This window comes from Ambystoma mexicanum, chromosome 10, assembly GCF_040938575.1.
Source record: "Ambystoma mexicanum isolate Mex_15411 chromosome 10, UKY_AmexF1_1, whole genome shotgun sequence".
In the NCBI taxonomy this organism is placed as follows: domain Eukaryota; kingdom Metazoa; phylum Chordata; class Amphibia; order Caudata; family Ambystomatidae; genus Ambystoma; species Ambystoma mexicanum.
Genome location: NC_090932.1, coordinates 773,706,892 through 773,726,046, shown reverse-complemented (window position 1 = coordinate 773,726,046; position 19,155 = coordinate 773,706,892). Strand labels below are relative to the sequence as shown.

The following is a 19,155-nucleotide window of genomic DNA, read 5'->3' as shown; positions in this document are numbered from 1 at the left end:
CAACAAACCAAACCTAGTAATTTGTGATTTAATAAAATTCGTCAATTTCTCTGGCTTAAAGATCAACCACAGTAAATCAGTTATATTCCCACTCGCTCCAGAGACCCACAAATTCCAAGACGATTATGGCTTCAAATGGGAACGCACAAATGTACGCTATCTAGCATTTACTTGGCCAGAGACCATCAGAATCTGTTCCAAGACAATTACGGTAAAGTAATCCAGTCGCAATAGGGGAAAGTAGACAGATGGAAATCCCTGCCGCTCACCCTATGGGGCTGAGCATCGCTGGTAAAAATGGTGATACTCCCCAAACTTCTTTACTTATTCGTAAACCTCCCTCTATTAGTACCCAAAAAACAGTTCCAACAGCTGAGGAGCATAATCCTGGAACTACTCTGGGCGGGCAAACCAGCCTGAATAGCCTACAAGACGCTAATCCAACCAGTAAAAAACGGTGGAATGGCATTCCCCGACATAGAACGCTATTACTGGGCGGCACAAGCCCAATTCCTGGGGCACTGGTACGCCACACAATTCATTTGTCCCCATGTCCAACTAGACCGAGCCTTGGTATCCCCAAATCTGCTTAGAGCAGCTATTTTAGGCACGACGCAAACCCTGCACCAATCCCTAAACCCGGTTCTCTCCACCATAGCAATATGGAAAAGAATAGCGCTAAAATGCAACATTCAGACCAGGTTCTCCCCCTTACTCCTGGTAAAATTCATCCCCGGAGTGCCTCTAACCGCAGAGAAAGTCTACCTGAATTGGGTAGACAAGCTAAAATTTGAAAACATAGGCGACGTCTTTGTCGATGGGCACTTCCTCACCCCCCAACAGGCCAAAACTCGCGGAGCCTCCACCGCCCTAGATACATTAATCTACTTCCGCCTCAGAGGCACCGTACAAACCATACTACCCTCGTTTCCCCAAAAACCCACAAGTTGGCAGCTACTCCACGGGGTCATCCAATCACAAGGAGAGAGTAAGCTGGTCTCAATGCTATAAAAATCCCTCATAACAGACACAGCCCCAAACCCAACAACATCAAAAGTGAGATGGGAAAGAGCCCTCCAGACCTCAATTCCAGAGGAAGATTGGGATTATATTTTAGCACAAACGCAGAAGGTATCACTAAACACAAGATACAAACTAATCCACCTAAAATTCATCCATCAGGCATACCATACCCCTGCCAGAATCCACCGCTTCCACCCCTCGGCGCCCCCCGATGCGGCCGCTGTGGTGCACCATCGGCGGACTTCGTCCATCTTGCATGGTCCTGCCCAGTAATACAACATTTCTGGGCATCGATATTGGAAAAGACGGCTGCAATAGTAGACACACCCATTGATCCCGACCCCAAGATCACTCTATTGGGTCTCACCTAACACCTCCCCCACACAACGCGTAAACTAGGAGGGCTGCTGCTACTTTTGGCACGCAGAAGAATCGCAATGTCTTGGGGAAAGGGTCCCACAACGACCACGCAGCAGTGGCTGAAAGACATATATTGCCAGTACACGGAAACGAACATCAAGTTATTGCCCCAGCACGCTCGACCACCTGACATCTGGGGCCCGCATATTGCATACTTGCTGTCCACCGAAGTCCGTGACTACTCCAGAAATGCAACCCCAGAACCCCATAGGAGTCCCAAGGACGCATGTCCCAACACGACAAATGCAATCGCCTGCGAACTATTACTAACTCAGGCTCGGGTGTGATCCGGTGAGGGGTGGGGGGGAAGGGGAGCCAGGACTAGAAGCGCAGTTACTTCCATGTATGATGTTTCTGCAAATACCAAAAATAAAGTTTTTAAAAAAGAACAAATAACTGCACATGACATGTTCCATTTTCAATGACCCAGGTAAGTGTACTTAGGGCTGATCCATGGGTGGGGGTGGGGGTGGTTGTCGTTGCCGACAACCAAGGACCATTCAATGTGAACCTGCACTCTCACAAATCAAGTCCAAATGTCCATGATGGCCTCAGATTTCATTGATGTGTTACCAATGGAAATGGACTGCGCATGTACAGTGGATCATCACACATTTGCCTAATTGGCATCATGTAACACAGTGGTATCCTCAGTATGGATACTACTTATTCATGTCTCCATGTACATGTCAATCAACACCTTCCCCCATATGACTAGGTCAGATTTACATTGGTGGTATGGGCCACGGGTGAAGGGTTACGTTTCTGTGATACGGCTGGGTAGGGGTTGGCATGGTGGAACTAAGGAACTTTGGATGAGTCCTGCTCCTCTCAATGATATCTTGGTGATAGCCACTGATTGCTGATTTTAATCATATTCATACTTGACCCATTGTACTTGGAGGTGTCCCTTAAGGTGACATGACAGGCATACTGATCTGCGGTGTACCTGTGGACTGAGTGCAGTGACTGATATTTTTCAGTGTGGCAGATGGGTTTCCCTCAGGCAGGGCAGCACGATTCGTGATTTCCCTTGCTGAGATCATGTATGTTATGCATTGTCACTACAGGGTGGTGCATTGTGGTACATGTGGTTCATATTGTCTGATGTTCCCAATACATGTGCTGGTGTGTGCACTATGTCTGTTGATTGCATGTACACACAGCCGAGTAGGCCTTGCACATCTGCAAGCATGGCTGTGTTGCACATTCTGTTTAATTTACTAAGGTCACAGTTGAGTACCCAGGACGCTGTGTTTGGTCTTGTCCCATTCTATGTGTGTGGTTTAACATTGTGCATGTTGGGAATGTAGAGTTTGCTAGGTCTGATTCCTCATCAGACTTTGCCTTCTATTGCCCAGCCCAGTCTCTCTGCACTTCATTGCATACCTGGTAATGTTCATGGCTATTTGCAGGAGTTATGATGGATTAATGCATGCAGTGTGCAATCATATGCTATGCTCCGACACCCCTCATGGCCCAGCCAGCAGACACGTTGCCTATGCTTTTGACCCCCCCGCCCCCCTCGAATCAACACCCCTCATGGCCCTGTGGTTAAGACTCACCCAGCAACCAGGTACGTTGTGCAGCGCGTCATGCCATGTAGCAGGGAAGGGTGGAGTTGCGCAGCACCATGGCATCATGTGTGGAGCCTGGGAATCATGCACAACAATGTGTGATGATTTTGCGTGCATCGCACACCATCTGTACATTCAGGGAATGGTAGAGCTTCCGGTTGCGGTGCACTACCTCCACAGCATGCCGGACAACCAGCTCCACATGTGTACAGTCGAGGGCACCAATTACATTTGGCATGCCAGCCAGTGCACAGAATGCTATTTTGGTTTTCATTTACCTCCTCCGCAGTAACTTAATGTGGTCGCTTGCGTGTTTCAGGAATGCAACTAGTACCTGGTTGAGCACACGGGAGAAACAGGGTTGTGAGATTCCATGCAGCTGCCCCACTGGGTGCTGATAAGTGACTATGGCAAGGAAATGTAGCACAGATGCTACCTTCAGCTAGGGGAGAGGGGGGATGTTATTGTCTGGATATTGATCAGGCTCACCAGGTCACCGTGAACAAGGTCTACTATTTTGTGAGATGGTGGCCCTGTCCTGCCGGTACAGGGTGTGTATCTGAGCAGGTGTTAGGTTGAATGGGCTGGCCCTCAGGCGGGGGATTGGTGGATGCCTGCGGGGTACAACTGCCTGCCCAAAGGGTATGTCCTGGCCCAATCTCGCCCTCCTTCTCCTTCGCTACATTCTCTGGTTGCCTGCCTCCTCTAAGAGAAGTAGTGCATGCATGTCCTCCAGCTCCAGTACTGCAAGTGCTAATGGTAACATTGTGGATTTGGGAGGGGTGTGGTGTGTGGGAGTGTTCCTTTTGTGCTGTGCCAGACTCCATTGCCTCCACCTGTGCAAATTGTGTGCACCTGTGGCCAGTTTCTACACACCAGATTCCTATTAACGCCTGCACTGCGATGCCAGTGTTAATTGTATCCATTATTACTGGCATGTCCATACAACCCTCTCGGCACCGTAATCTGCTGTAAACACATCGGCGGCTCTGGCGTTTTCGCTTCTCTGCCTCTGCTGCTTCCACTGCCACTGGCTACTCCCAATGGCCTGCACCCAAAAGGTGTTTTAAATATTTAAAAGTCTCGCTCAGATGTGGGTCATTAGAACCATTAGACTGTGCACTGCAGTACTGTGCCTCTGAGCCCCTCTCCCTCGTCTCAGTACTTAGAGCATTATGAGACTGAAGTCCCTAATGTTCTTTTTCCATTTTATCTCCTTTAATTACCTGTGATTCAATGCTTCATAAAATGCATCTTCAAAATAAGGTTTCAAAAGGAATGGATGGGTGATTCTTGAATTTATAATTCAAACTCGAAATAAAATTAGAAGTTTAAGAAAAGGTGGTATTAGTTCCCTGGTGCCTAAATGTGTCATTCCCACATTTACCAAAGGGGTTTTCAGAACTGACAACTTGAGAAAAAGAGGGCAGGGAAGTCATACTATGAGGTCACCTATGATAACAACCCATTAAGTATACCAGTATTAAAGAAACCTCACCATCAAAAGAAGATCAATGCGGTCTCTCTCCTAACTAAGTCATATTCCCTTGGGGCCCTTCTCCTCCCAGGTGATCTACCTGGCTAATACCACCACCAGGGTCAGGATCGGGTATCGGCTGCCTTCTCCTGGCCACCTGGGAGGAGACTATAGGCAGGGTTTCTGTGAGGACTACGCAGGATTCATCACATCCCCTATCGCCCTGTTCAGCAGGTGGGTTGGAATAGGTATGCAAACTGAGGCTTCTTATTCAGATTTGTTCAGCAACCACTTTAGCATTTCCTGAATCCGCGGGGCCCACTTCTAGGCTTTGTCCCGTCGAGGGAGGTCCAGGGGGCAGGGATTGGGCCTGGCTACTCAGCTGTTCAGGAATCACTTTGACAAGACAGTTCTGGGGATAGGACAGTAGGACACACTTGGCATGACAATATGAAGTCCTTCATAGAGGAGGTGACCTCAGGAGACCTCCAGGACACAAAGAAATCAGGTTTCATCGAAAGTTACAGTGGTCAGGCTTTGCCAGGCAATCCTAGTTGAGAGAAGAATGTAGCAGGCCCTGCACTGCTTCTCTTCGGTCAGGAAGACTGAAACTGCATGGACAAGCATCTTGGTCCACAGGTTGAAGATCTGCAGAGTTTGAAGGGTGCCCACTATAATGTATTGTATATGTATTTTGATGCATATACATTATTTATATATTTGTTACGTACAGTGCTAAAATGGTTCATTAGCTCTATGAGCAGTCTGAATATCTGCTTTCCTAGAACGGATGTCCTAGGATTCATTTTGAAAAAGATAGGATGTTTCACTAACACCCAACACCACCAACCAGCACTGTATTTAGAGTCTAAATTGAAAGAACTAAGATTATGTGACGCATGGAGATACATGCAAGAGAAGGAGTATTCTTTTTACTCTCACATAGAGCCTACTCATTCAACGATTATATATTTACAACACAAGGTACGTTGCAAAGCCTTTATGAGGTCCTTATGCTTAGAAAATCTGCAGTATCAACAATTTCTGAAGATGTCGCCCAATTCCCAAGATTTCATTTGTAGGAATATTTCTTTTAAACCTTAAAAAGAGCAGTGGTCTTTTAGGGCAAAGGAATCTAAGTATTTCTATGTTATACCTAAATGTTTCTCTGAGCAAATAATATACATCTAATGAGCTAGTATTTTGAGCACTCTTCTATGGTTGTGCACCAGTCTTTAAACCATAAATTCTTCTTTAGAGTACAAGGTTGATTGATTAAACATTGCTCAGTTTAATTCGGTTAACTGTATCACAAAACAACTTCAATTCTTGAGGTTTTGGTCAGCAAGTTCCTGTTTCAAATGATCAAATCAAAATTTATGAGGTGGATATAAAATCTTTCTATAAAATGAGACTATTTTCCAAGTGACCGTCACCTCAAGCTCAAATATAACAACATGGGCAGGGACCCCCTTTGGGGGATTAAGAACATACCTCCAGAATGTGCCCTCGATTTTCCTCCACATAATGAGATCTGCGCTACCAATGGTCTCTGCTCCATATGCCCCTATGAGGATTACCTTCACCTTGTAAAGGTTAAATCATAGCTGCATGGCTAAGCGGTTACATTTTGTATTCAATCTTTTAGCTTTGATTGCTAACTCTATGGATTTAGCATGGATTTGATCATAAATCCTTTTGGTTAATCTCCCATGAAAGACAAATCCTAGATATGTCATCCTGTCGACCACTTCTAGTTTTTCGTTGTTCAGGTACTACACAAAAATGTGGATTTTCTTCTTCAGGTTAAACAGCAACATCATTTTAAATTTGTTTGAACCGATATACGGATTGTTTTTCTTGATGTAGGATTCCAAGACTGTCAGCTGGCGCTGAAGCCCAATTAGTGCATAGTCCAACAAGACCAGTTCAACAGCATAGGCTAACCAGGAAACAGGGGAGCCCCTAATGTCAGAAGAAATATTCTAGTCTCCAAGAAAGCTTCCCTTATGTCCATAAAATACAGGTTAAATCTAAATTGAGCTAAAACACAGCCCTGTCTTAGGCCTATCAATTTATCTATAGTTTTTGTCGAAAGCCCATCTGTGTTAAGTCAGACCTGTATGTTGGTATACATATACAAGTACCAGAGGGAAGAATGAACGATTTTGGACAGCCACCAAGTAACATTTTCTCCCAGAGCGTATTTCGGATGGCTCAATCAAAAGCCATAGTTGGATCTATAAAGGCTAGATAAATATTTTGTTTTTTGGTCCTTGATCAATTTTGTAAGTGAGATAGTACAAAAAAATTAAAAGAAGTCCCCATTCCTTTCCTAAATCCCGATTGTTGGTAGTCCACCTTTCCAGATTGTATAGCCCAGGTTTGTAGTTGTTTCCGTAAGAAGACGGAAAATATTTGGCAATAAATATCGTTTTTCAGATCATTTCTGTATCCTTTTTTAAATATAGACACAGTATGAGATGTCTTCCAGGAGGAGGGCGTGGACCTAAGCAATATAATCAATTCAATTAAATTGAATAAAATACAAGACCAGAATTCTGGATTTCTCTTCAGTGTGAGGTTGGATAGTCCTGTCTGTTCCCAGAGCCCTTGACGGTGCAAGTTGCATAATTACTTGCAAGATATCTTCCTTTCTATAGTCCAATTGCCAGCAAGAGTTGTCCTGGTATAGGGAACAAATGTTTTCTTGGTCTGTGTTAAAAATACAGATCTGACGTGGGCTACTCAAATTCCCTCAGGTATAGGATTAGGTAAATTAAATATCTGGTGTCCACCCTCTCTATTAATGAGTTCCCAGAAGTTGGCCAAATTATCAGATGCTAGAACAATCAACATTAATTCTGAATCTTGTTGAACTAAATAGCACTTGTGTATTCTCAGCCACTTCTTGTACTTTAACATTTGTCTCTTTTTGCATTTCTAACAACCTCAGAATGCATTCTCCAAAGCTTTTTAATGCCCCGTCTTAGTTTTATTGTAGTCTCTTGAACTTTAATGTCAAAACAATGGGCGGGGGATTTGTTATTTTTACCATTGTGTTGCTTTTACCAAATCCAAATAATTGGACTGAATAATGTTGCCAATTCTTTAGCAAAGCGGCAAGATTGAAAAGAGACGAATTCCATGAAATGCGGTTTCTTTCTGATTCATGATATTATCTGAGCGGTTAGGTTTAGAGGTCTTTACTTTAGTTGTTACCCAAGAAAGGAAGAGGGCTGAATGGTCACTCCTATCCGTGTACATAACAGTTAAATAAGAACGGACTAAGAGAAAGGGACGAGTAGCAAAGATAGTCGAGTAGAGCTAGAATTTGTTTGTTGGAAAACAGGGTTGCAGTTGTTACTTAGCAGGTCTTCATTACATATACAATTCAGGCCACCTACCACCAACATACTGTCAGTTCTCCATCCTTCTCCACTCCTTAAATATTTGATTTAAATTCATAAACCGGTCACACTCTACTACAGATAATGGTTTCCCAAATACATTGATACGAACAACTGGCTCTGTACATGGATAGAGTGTTTTTTCCCAGTATACTTTGACCAATTGAATATTGCGGTAAGGATCCTGCCTCATTGTTGCCGTTAGGTCTACTCCATTATGTATGGCAATTAAGAGGGCATTGTATGGCCTTCCCTTCAAGGCTTGGTTCAAGAATACTGTATAAAATTGTGAGGTATGAACATACAAACTTTTTAAATTATCCCATATGCAGGATAACAAGACCTGAGGCTGACCTGTGAATAAATGCTGAGTTGCACCAAAGTACACAGCTAGAGCCTAAGGTGTTATTAACCACAACCTCTAAGAATTTACAAAGCAGGAACCTTCTCACAGAAATCTGTGACTGTTGGAATAGGATTTCATATACGCTCATGTCTATTCTATTTGTCATCCCAGATGCACCAATACGGTTGAATTCAGGCTTTAAAATACATGGGAAAACTATATTCAGGCCGACCTGGTCCTTGGGAGGTATCCGCTATGTAAAAGATCTGCTTGAGTATTACAGAAGGATACCATATGCCCAATGGTATGAGCGATATGATTTACTGGAAAGCAACTACACAGAATATAGGCAATTGAAAGGGGCTACAGCTGAAATGCTTGTTCAACCATCTCCCATATTTTGCCTGTTCACAACATGAGGTGTGTGCGCAAGTGAAGCCGACACAGCTGCCTCTTTTTATTAGTTTTAGCTGGTAAAGATGATACTGAACCTCTACCTATATGGGCTAGAGAACTGGGAGAAATCCTGGAGCCTGGGTATTGGTGGAGATGTTGCAATAACCTTTGCTTGTCATCTAGCCTAAGATTACGCTACTCTACAGGACATACTGGACGCCGGAACAGATGTATCAAAGACACCTCACCGACAATGATGCATGTTGGAAATGTAGATGCGCGAGGAACACCAAGCCAAAGCCATATAATTTGGTTTTGTTGCAAGACTAAAGAGTTCTGGAACGGGGTGCCGGAGAGACTTATTCTAGTACTGCAATTTACTGTGCCTATGAAAGATTCCCTGCTTCTTCTTAGAGATTAACTTTCTATAGAAGATTTGAGTAATGCAAACAAAACTTGATTATTCCGCGGCTGAGTGCTGGCGAAGAAAATGATTCTGCGTGCCTGGAAGTCACTGAATTGCTTGTGCATTGATAACTGGATTGATGAACTCTTAACCCGGTCGAACTTTGAAAAGGCGGGACATAAGAACAGGTGTGAATTGAAAAATTCTAAGAGATCTGGGGTCTATGGGTAACTTTGACACAAATAATTACAGTGCACAATATAATCTGCATAATACACAACCTCTGTATTTGTAGATGTTCTCTTGAGTACCGAAGAGCAAAATGAATAATTGAATGTCTGGATATTGTATGGGAATTAATGTTATAGTGGTGTTTTACACTTATGTAGCTATTATGTGGCTGTCCTTATGTCATTTTCTGAGTACTGTACCTTGTGTTTTGCATTTGTAAAATAAAAGATGTATACCTCAAAGAATACTGTATACCCATCTAGAGGGGGTTTCCCCCCTTAACCAAACTTCTTCTACCAACCGAACATCAAATTTATCCAATTTTAGATCAGCCAAACGATACCCAAAGAGTTGAGAAAAGCCTCTCATATTCCAAGACAGAATTAGCAATTCATGTTTACTAAAGACATGAATCCATGTTGGGTGGCATCAACATACAAGAATGTAATGCATGCATGACCAGTTGAGAGGATTGGATGAAGGAACATCTTCACAACTGGATACAAACGAAACCTTTCTTTCAAAGGTTATATTTCCGTCACAGGTAAGAACTAACAGCAATATATTCCTTGGTTTAGGAGCAGATTTACTTCTTATATTATGTTGGATATAAGGTCCTTCCTTTCCTTGACTTCCACCAAGTCATATCCCAGCACAAATAAGATATTAGCAGCCAATAGTAAAGTATCCACAATTATTCTATAAATTAGGTGAAGAATGGCCTTATCCAATTTGGAGCTATGCATACATTCTACCTGATCAATGTCACTAGATTTCAAAAATCTCAAACAAGGAATTGTCTTATAGTCAAAACACATTTGTTCTATTTAGTGGCCATATTTTCTGCAGGTACAATACGCTCTATTCCCAAGTAGAAGTGTCTAGCTTGTTGAGAAGGTGAGAATGGTTTATTTGCCTTCCCAATGGGCATAACCCCAGCATCCTTTGCCAGTTTGTCTTTTATCTGCAAGAGTATACAATTCCTTTTTATCCTCAGATCTTTGAAAAGAGATTATTTTCTCTTTATGCATATTTTCTACATCGTTAGATCGCACAATAGAGAGAACCTGTTCCTCAAAAGAGTAAGCAGATAGATCTTGAAGTAGCTGCATACTATCCGACAAGCCCACACATGAGTGACCTACTAGAATGGGTGGATATGGAGAGGGTCTTAAATTAATAAAATAATTAGTTGTTGACAAATCAGTATCATTTCCCCCCTCCCCCGCCCGAGATGAGGGTCTTTTTCTTTTTACCATTTGACTTTTTTTTCGTTGGGTGAGATGGCTCAACCAATAGGTCCTCTTACAATACAATAGAAGGAATCGTGTGCAGAAATTTCCTGAAACTGTTATTGCGGTTTTGAGAAAGATTTAACATTTTTAGATTCTCAACTGCAGTAGATCTGCAGGCGTGTTTTGTTTTGCCTTCCCCCACACCACCCAGACATTGCAGATACATCTTTTGGTTAGGCGATCGTTTGAGCTTTTGCCTCAGTGTTAACATATCCATGAATCGAGGTCAAGAGAAATTTGGCGAGGGATTTCTGGGGCTCTCCACTTGCTCTGGTGCCGTTTCTGCAACCTGTTACGTAGTCGGATCGCTGGTTGGGTTTAGAATTGGAGACTGAAATCTGCAGTAAGAACCTCCCCCTCTTTGTAAAGTTGTTACTATTTATTGCTTCAGGTTTGCTTTGGGCTAGCATGTAGCCTTCTATGAAAGATATTTTCTAGTTAAGCGTGGACAGTAACAATTTAATATCTCCCTGGTTCCAGTTAATATTCTCAAAGTGTGTCACCAGAGAGATCAGCACAAAATTGAGTACCGATAAGGTTGAGAGCCCAAGTGTGTGTTGAAGATAGGGAGAGTATCAGATGAGGAGAGAATAATGGAGGTAAGGGCTGGTGGCCCAGAAAACCGTCAGTTTTAGAAACATTAATAAATTAGTCAATCTCTCGTGGCATGCTTCACTCGGACCCACAAGATGGTGATCTTCTTTGTTAAATATGTGCATTACTGTTTGTGGCCATTCAGTGGCATGCATTAGGGCTTCTACCAACTCTCCATCAGAAATGTAATGATTTGAGAAACTAATATCGGAAATAACTCAGATAGCAAAGTACTGTCAGGCAAAATCCTGTAGTGGGGATGCTTGTCAACTCACCAAAATTCAGAATAGCAATTGTGGTGCTAAGAGAGGTGGGCCGTCTAAGGTTTGGGCTGATAAGAGGTTGAGTCTTAATTTAGTTCTGTTCTGGGTGGTGACATTGGAATCAGTGATTATTCCCCAATTTCCCTTTCAGGAAGCCTTTGTCTCCCCAGGGCAAAATGGAGGCTCTGTTCAGCAGCACTGATTGGCCAAAGGCTGAGAGTGAGGTAGTTTGTATTCCTTTTCAGCATTCTAAACTACCTTTCATTCTAGTATTCATCAGAGCAGGTCACAGCTTTTGAAAGCTAAACCTTTTTAGAACTTAGTTGATTACATCTTTAGGAAGACATTAAGAGAATAGATTCCAAGGTAGATATTGAGAATGAACAAGCGACAGAAAGCATCTGAAGAAAACGACCTGGAAGAAAAGAAGTCAAGTATGCAGCAACAGAAAGAGAGTCAAGTAAAATCTAGTTATCAGATGTTTATAATTCATTTGAGGAAAGAGAAACTTAGTTAAATGTTTAAAGAGAACTTTAATTCAAGAATAAGAATTTTGCAAAGTGTTCAAGTGAGATGGAACGTATGTTTGTTGTATGGCTTAAAGTAAAGTAATGTTTGCAGTATGAGAGCCAGAATTTCAAGTTACAGGTTTTTTTTCTTCTTTTCTGTGCGTGATAACTTACTAATAGAGGCAAACGGTTGAGCATCGTTGTGCACATTGACTAATAGTACGAAGTACTCACTAAAGTCATTTCCTTCATTGTTCTAGCATGCAATTCTGTTTGTTTTGAAAGGGCGAAGCGGTAAGCAGTCGGATTCTAGTGCTTGAGGAAAGGACCTTGTGCCTAGGCGTGCTTGCCTCATTTTTTATCCGGTAGGTTTTCTTGAGAAAATGACAGATTTTTCTGTAAGAAGGCACGATTTGGTGCATATCTCGCATTTATCGCTCGATGGGCAGTCTGTGAGGAAGTGAAGCGCAGATTTTCAGCGGCATCACAGATTTCAGAAATTCAGACCTCGGAGCTGTAAATAGTTGTTCGATGAATTGTAGGTAAGCGAACATTTCTTTTAAGCGGCGTGATTATGCAAAATTTTTACAAGTGAAGTATGCAAAGACAAAGAAAAGCAGTATTCAGAATGTAACTGAGGCAAGAGTGAGAAGAAATCATTTAGCGGCACATTTAAAGAGTGTTCCAAGTCTCGATTAATGCAAGCAACATAAGTAAAGACCAAGCAGCAACCTTCAGTGAAAGACTGCTTCTTACAGAAGAAAATGCACAACTTAAGTTAGCTACATTTCAAGGTCTATCAGCTGGAAAGCATAGGCAGCAGGTATTTCCACTGAACAGTTTCTACCGAGGAGTGATAAGGAGATGAGGGCAATTGAAGAAACCTGCGTTTGTTATTTTATCCACTTCCCCTTGGGTTTGCCAGCTTAATAGTGGTTACTCAAAGATTGTTGGGCCGGCAGGCTTAGGGGGTCTGGTGGGCCATCATCAATCCTGCAAGAATCCTCGAGCTGGACCTGACATTCAGTACTTTGGATGGGATTTTAGTGGAACAAAGTAATTTGTGCTTGTTGTGTCAAGATACCTTGAGGGGCCGTCATGAGTGAGATAAATAAATCTGCTCTTGTAGCAGTAGAGTTGCCAGCTAAGTCCACTTCGGAGTGTACCAGGGAAGCCCACCAAAGGAGGCAGGCAATGAAAGGGGCAGTTTTACTACATAAGTTATACATTCTGTGAGTGTAAAACAAATACAAGGCAGATACCACTCGCCTAAACAAGAGCAACAGACGAAGCGGCACAAGCCTTGAGCAGGACACAGCAAGCAACGAATATACGCTGGAGACAAACAAAAACTATCCAACCCACCTGACACCCGAAACCCGTCCACAAAAGCTAGGGACGGAAGGGACATAAAGCACAGCATGAGGGGCAGGAGTTGCAAGTTGGTCCTTACCAAATAGTCCAATCCACCTGAAAGAGCAGGAAAGATCTCCTGCTGCAAAATTGGGCAGATTCCGGCTCAGGACCCCCGAACTCTTGCCAGCTGTGGCAACGCTCCACACAGGACCAGTATCAGCGTCGCTGAGGATCACCAAGGTGCATCCAGGTGCACTAGCAGGCAAAACAGCAAAGCAAAGCCAAACCCAGGAACTGGGACCTCCACCACACCACTGGAGATTAAAGGTGAAGGGAAAGCACCAAACGGCATCAGGCCGTACCACTATAATCAAACTAGCAGCCGCCTCCGACACCAGCTGACCAAAGCTTATCCAATTAACAACAAGAAAGGTGAATATGTCCTTCCTCCTCGCATAATTTCAGACTTTTCAACTGCAACACCGTTTTAATGGACTCTTTCAATTGCTGTATCTGTGTGAAAGGCGCACAGGGTTGTGTTCTTTCTGCTGTGCTGGGAATCTTGAGCTCTATGACGAATGATCAATAGTACATACAAGATAAATCAGATTGAACACCTTTCTTTTCATACACTAGCTGCAGTTAATAGAACACCTACATGGTCTAGGGGTTTCAACTAAAACTCAAAAAGGGTCAAATGTATGAAATTGTGTCTGGATGGCCTTCCTCAAAATGGAATAAGGCCCTATCTAAAGGATCACCTATTCAGTCAGGATTATGTGGTCTAACACTCGGTCTGAGTGCTCACTTCCTGATTCAGAACTCACATTCTTAAGTATCTAGAGCTTAGCTTGCTGCATGACAGCAGAGACTGCCATATATTGCTTAGCACGCTTCTTGATTAATCTACCAGAGAAAGCATTCCATCCCCACTTACTTGGGGAGAGGAAATGCTCATACTCCTATCAGCAAATATTTGTTCCTCTACTTAAAGTTTTTATTAGGCTGCAATATTCTCACTTGCCAGCCATGGGTCGCTAATGTTTCCAGCCCTTATAACAGGCTTTAAGGTTTCAATCCCAATCCCTGGATTGTACTAGGGTTGAAAATATAGTCATCAGCTGTCTTGCAGCACAATATTTTCCTTTGGTCCTGGTCTTCTTGACTACCCGATTGCCTTCTTCAGTGTCTGAGAAATAGCCAGCAGCAGGCTTGTCTCTCCTGTTTTGGCTTCTTCTCTACTCCTCCTGCCTCCAATTTTGTAGCATTGACTGTGACACTCCCTGTAACAACCTGTCAGCTAATATAATCATCTTGATTGATCTGGTCAACAAAACGTCCTTGGTTGGTGTTCACCTCACCTTTTTTTAATTCTGGCTCAGTGAGTTGCTTAATCTGGTTGCTAAACGTTGTGACAAATAATGGGATGACGTCACTTCTCCCCATGCGGATTGCTTCCCTACAAGGCTAGAGTGGGGCAGCAGCTAACCAATAATCCCCATAGGGGTGGTAACATACAGGAGGACCTTTCATGGGAGATCTCGCCCTGTTGGGGATAGAGACTTTAATTCCATGACTCACCTCCCTGAACCCCTTTCATTGTAGACCACAAACTCCTCACCACATCTTCACACTACTACCTTTAACACTAAGGTTGTCATGTGACGGATCTCAGATGGCACTGTTGGTCTCTGTGGCAACAATGGAGAACGTGTCCTGCATTGCAATCACTTATTTGCCCACACAAAGATGGCCACAGGGAAAGGCCAGGACCTCTACATTGCGTCGCCACGTCAGCAACGCTCCCGCAATGGAGCCATTGTTCCACATTAAACGTTAGTGATTTAAACAACAGCCGGACAACCCTCGTGGCGCAATTGCTCAGGTGAGCCAACCTGTGTTGACGCTCGTGTCCTTGCCTCTGTACCCCTTGTACCGCCTCCTGCTTTCTGCTTCACCTTGTTTCCACCACTGGTTTCCAGTCCCGTCTTTCTATCCTTCTCCGGTGCCATTGATTGTTCCTCCCAAGCTGCTTCTCATCTGCCATCTGCAGCAGCGTAGCATTCAGTTATCCATCAAGACCACCATGGTTTTTTTTTCCGTATATCTTTTTTTAGCACTAGCCATTGGCCGTATTGTCCACTGCATAGTGGTTACGCAGTGATACTGGACATTGTTACTAACCTCAGAGCATCTGATTCAGCTTTAAAATGGTATGTGTACTTGTGCATGCTGCCAAAGGTACTATATTGTAGCAGTAGCACCTCCCAGAATGCTGAGACGAAGAGCCCCCAAGGAGATGTTAATGTTAAAGGACAATTGTATTGCGCACTATCACCACCGAAGTGAAGTTACCATAGCCTCTAGATACTGCGACAAATAAGTCCTGAGGAGACAAAGATCACTCCATGAAAACAAAAGATAAACCTTGACAGTCTGATGGGGAAGAGCCAGCTACCAGGTACAAAAACAGACAAAGGACTTGAATCAAATAGTCCACAAGGAGGCTTGAAACCCTGGGAAGTTTAAACTTGGCAAAAGAAGAAGTCACGGCCGCAGGTCTGCAAGAAGCAGTCCATGGGGCAGACCCAAGGTAATGGAAAGGGCCACGAGAGAAGAAGCAGAAGGGAGAATGGCATGACCTCAGTCAGGGGGACCTGGTGGTCCCACAGCAACACAGACTGACCGCTCTCATGTATCGTGGAAGCAGGGCAGAGTGGCGAAGAGGAAAGGAAGGCAACAACTGCTACTAACACCCCAGGAAGAACCAGTGACAGGGCTACCCCTGTGAGAAGGTAACAGGTAGAGGTTTGCCTGTAGAAGGCTACAATAGCAGTGATCTCCCTCATCCCATTACTAATAACGATTGCATTGTTTAGGAATGCATCCGGAGTAATCTCCCTCTTCCCATTAGTCCCACCAAAACTACTACAGGAAAAGGTTGTGCATTGGGAGTAACCTCCATTTTCCCAGTAGTTCCATCAAAGCTACCAAAAGGAAAGACTTTGAAGAGTGCATCGGGAGTAAGCTACCTCATCACAGTGACATCTTTAAAGTGGTTGACTCTGGTCAGAAGGGGACAAGAAAGGAATCACAATACCCCAGGGAGGGATTGTGGCAAGAGTTGCGACTGCTGATGGAACTGTTATGATTTCCATGAACAGACTTGTTACTAGGAGGAGGGAGTCATCCTCCAGTTGGTGCAATATTGTTATTTTCTATTTACCAGTGATGGGGTCAGTTTTGGAGTTTTGGACAGAGAGCAAGCTTATTAGTTATATGGACATTCTGACATGCATCCAAGGTTATTGTTTCTTAGGTAGGGGAATCCCAAAAGTGTTAGGGAGAGATAGGCCTTTATTTTGTGTTAATAAATCACTTTCTTCAACCATGCCAATCTCGTGTCAGACTCCTGCTTCTGATGCCTTGTCACAGCTTGTACAATCAGGTGTTACAATTTCCCATATTGGAATTGCCAGTTTATCTAATCCTTCACTGCTCTTTGATATTGGTTTCAATTAACATCTCTGCTGTGGCCAAGGGTTTAAAAACGAGGGCCATCATTTTGAAGTCAGGAAGAAGTCTTGTTTCAGCTTCAGCTCTCTGGGGTGCATGGTCCGGCTTTGGCAGTGGCTCTCCCTTGAGCTATGGTATTGATACTGCTCACTGAGTGTTAGCAGATTGCATAGCCTTTTAGAAGGGACAGAGTGAGGTGTGTGAGAACCTTACAGTGCCCATGCAAGTGCATGTCTGAGAGTAAATGGAATTTAGCTCACTCGAACATGTAAAGGCAGTTCACTAGGAGGTTCCCCAGGAACAAGGGACTAGGATGGCACTGGCAGGGCCACATCGGAGTGAACAAGGGCACCCAGATCTTCCAGGTCTGACCGAGATTACATACATGCTGGATGGAAGAAAAAACAGGCCTTCCTTTACTCCTATCCTGGCCATGCACTCTGCATGGTTTATGGGCATGTACAGCCTCTAGAGTCTCTTGCATTCCAACTGGAGGACAAGTTAATAGGACTGCCACAAACCAGCACTCACACTTTCTCATCTTGTCTGAGACTGAAGATAGGACAGGGACGACAATTTTCACAGAACATAAACCTTTATCACAATACTTCAAGTAATATGGGATCCACTACTGCTACCTAGGATTCCAAGCATGAAGAGGGGCAAGAATTTATAGCATGGAAATCTATGTAATATCCAATGTTGGAGGACTATTTAGATGTTATTTACCTGCATAACTAATAGGGGGTAAAAAGATTCATTAAAAGGCATAATTAAGACATTTCTGTATAGAGGTTTTTCAAATAATTTGAGATTACAAACCTGTTTATATTATGACACATGCGAGGTATTAACCGGGATAAGAACATCAACGACTCCCAGTTTGGAGGATCTTTACTGGAAATACCACAAACATAGCTGTACGACCGGCAGTCACCCTAAAGGCAGAAAGATAGTTGGAAAATGTAAATCAAACGTTTTTCAGCAAAATACACAAGTACTAAGTATAGGTGTATAGATTAGTAATTAGAAGATAATATTAATCACTAAGGGGACTAATGGCGTCCAGTTTCCTAGCCTCAATATTTGGATTTGGAGCATGTTGGTACATCTTAAAAATAAATACAGGTACACCAGTCAAGAAACCATAATCCTTTTCATATGCACCCCAAAACACCCATGCCAGCCCTTTTCTAACTGAGTTAAGGAATATAGTTGTTTTCTTTTATTTGTGGAAAATGAGGGAAGGTTTTATGGCAGCAGCGGAGTGCAGAATTATGAATTATGAGCACAGTAGTCACTATAGTGAGTAAAATGAAGTTACTAACCTACAGATATAGTTCATCTTTCATAGATTAACATGCTTTTTTGAGGAATCTGATGCAGAAGTGAAAATCCCTGAGTAACATATGTGATGAATCCGGTGGATCCCTGTCAGGCAAGATTTGGTGCAGTACCCTTTGGGTGCACTACAACAACCTTAACCTCCTGGCAATAGGAACCCGACCTTTGGTATAATTCTGTACTACACAGGTTGGTAGTGTGGCTGAGCAGCCGGGCCTATCTCAAGAGGGGTCAATGTGAGCAGTAGAGTGGTTACACAGAGATTCACAGTAACAAGTATCCAAATAAACACTTTTACACTCAAGGTTTCTTGATTAAACAATTATTCATTTATTTAACAGTCCGTTTGAATAAGCCTTCTTCAGAAGGGGCAATATAATAGTAACACACAAATACACTCCAAAAAACACACTCTTAATTTCTCTAAATCAGCAAATACCCATATCAGATGGAACACAGACACTTCCTACAACCTCAGGTGACAAATAGCTAGGGCACTGTGGACATTAATATATCACACTATGAGCAATAGTGAGATGAGTATTAAAGTAAAGATTTCAGAATAAAACAAGAGATTCACACAAATATTCTGAAGCAGGTAAGTACTTTTGAACACCCCAATGCAAAGTAAGTTAAACCTTTTGTGGAAGGAAGATACCAACACACAATCAGAGGACAGAAGAGTCATTCAGGGAGCCAGGCCAGCCAATGTCAATTGGGCAAACGTCTAGGTGGGCTGAAGCACTTCTTGTAGGTAGGTAAAAGTCTTTGTAGAAAAAGTAGGGTCAAAGTAGGGTCACAAGCTGGGAGGCTTGTGAGAGGTAGAAGATGCAAGCAACTCTACAGAAGTAACTAAGACAAGTGTCAACTGAGATCAAGTAAGGCTACAAGACAAGAGGTAAGTTCTTAGACTGTACAGTACCTTTGGTTAGAACAAATGGTTCCAGCTGTTTTCTCTTCCTGTGTAGCTCTGCAAATCCTGGTGTTTCTGG

The 19,155-nt window shown here is 43.1% G+C and overlaps 1 protein-coding gene across 1 annotated transcript in view; it reads right to left on the bottom strand.

The window, feature by feature from the left end:
• GMPS (guanine monophosphate synthase) overlaps positions 1 to 19,155 on the bottom strand; it is a 995,590-nt gene that overhangs the window by 164,235 nt on the left and 812,200 nt on the right. The window contains exon 13 of the mRNA XM_069618429.1: positions 17,642 to 17,757. Within this exon, the coding sequence (XP_069474530.1) occupies positions 17,642 to 17,757 (116 nt within the window). The remainder of the gene's footprint in view (positions 1 to 17,641; positions 17,758 to 19,155) is intronic.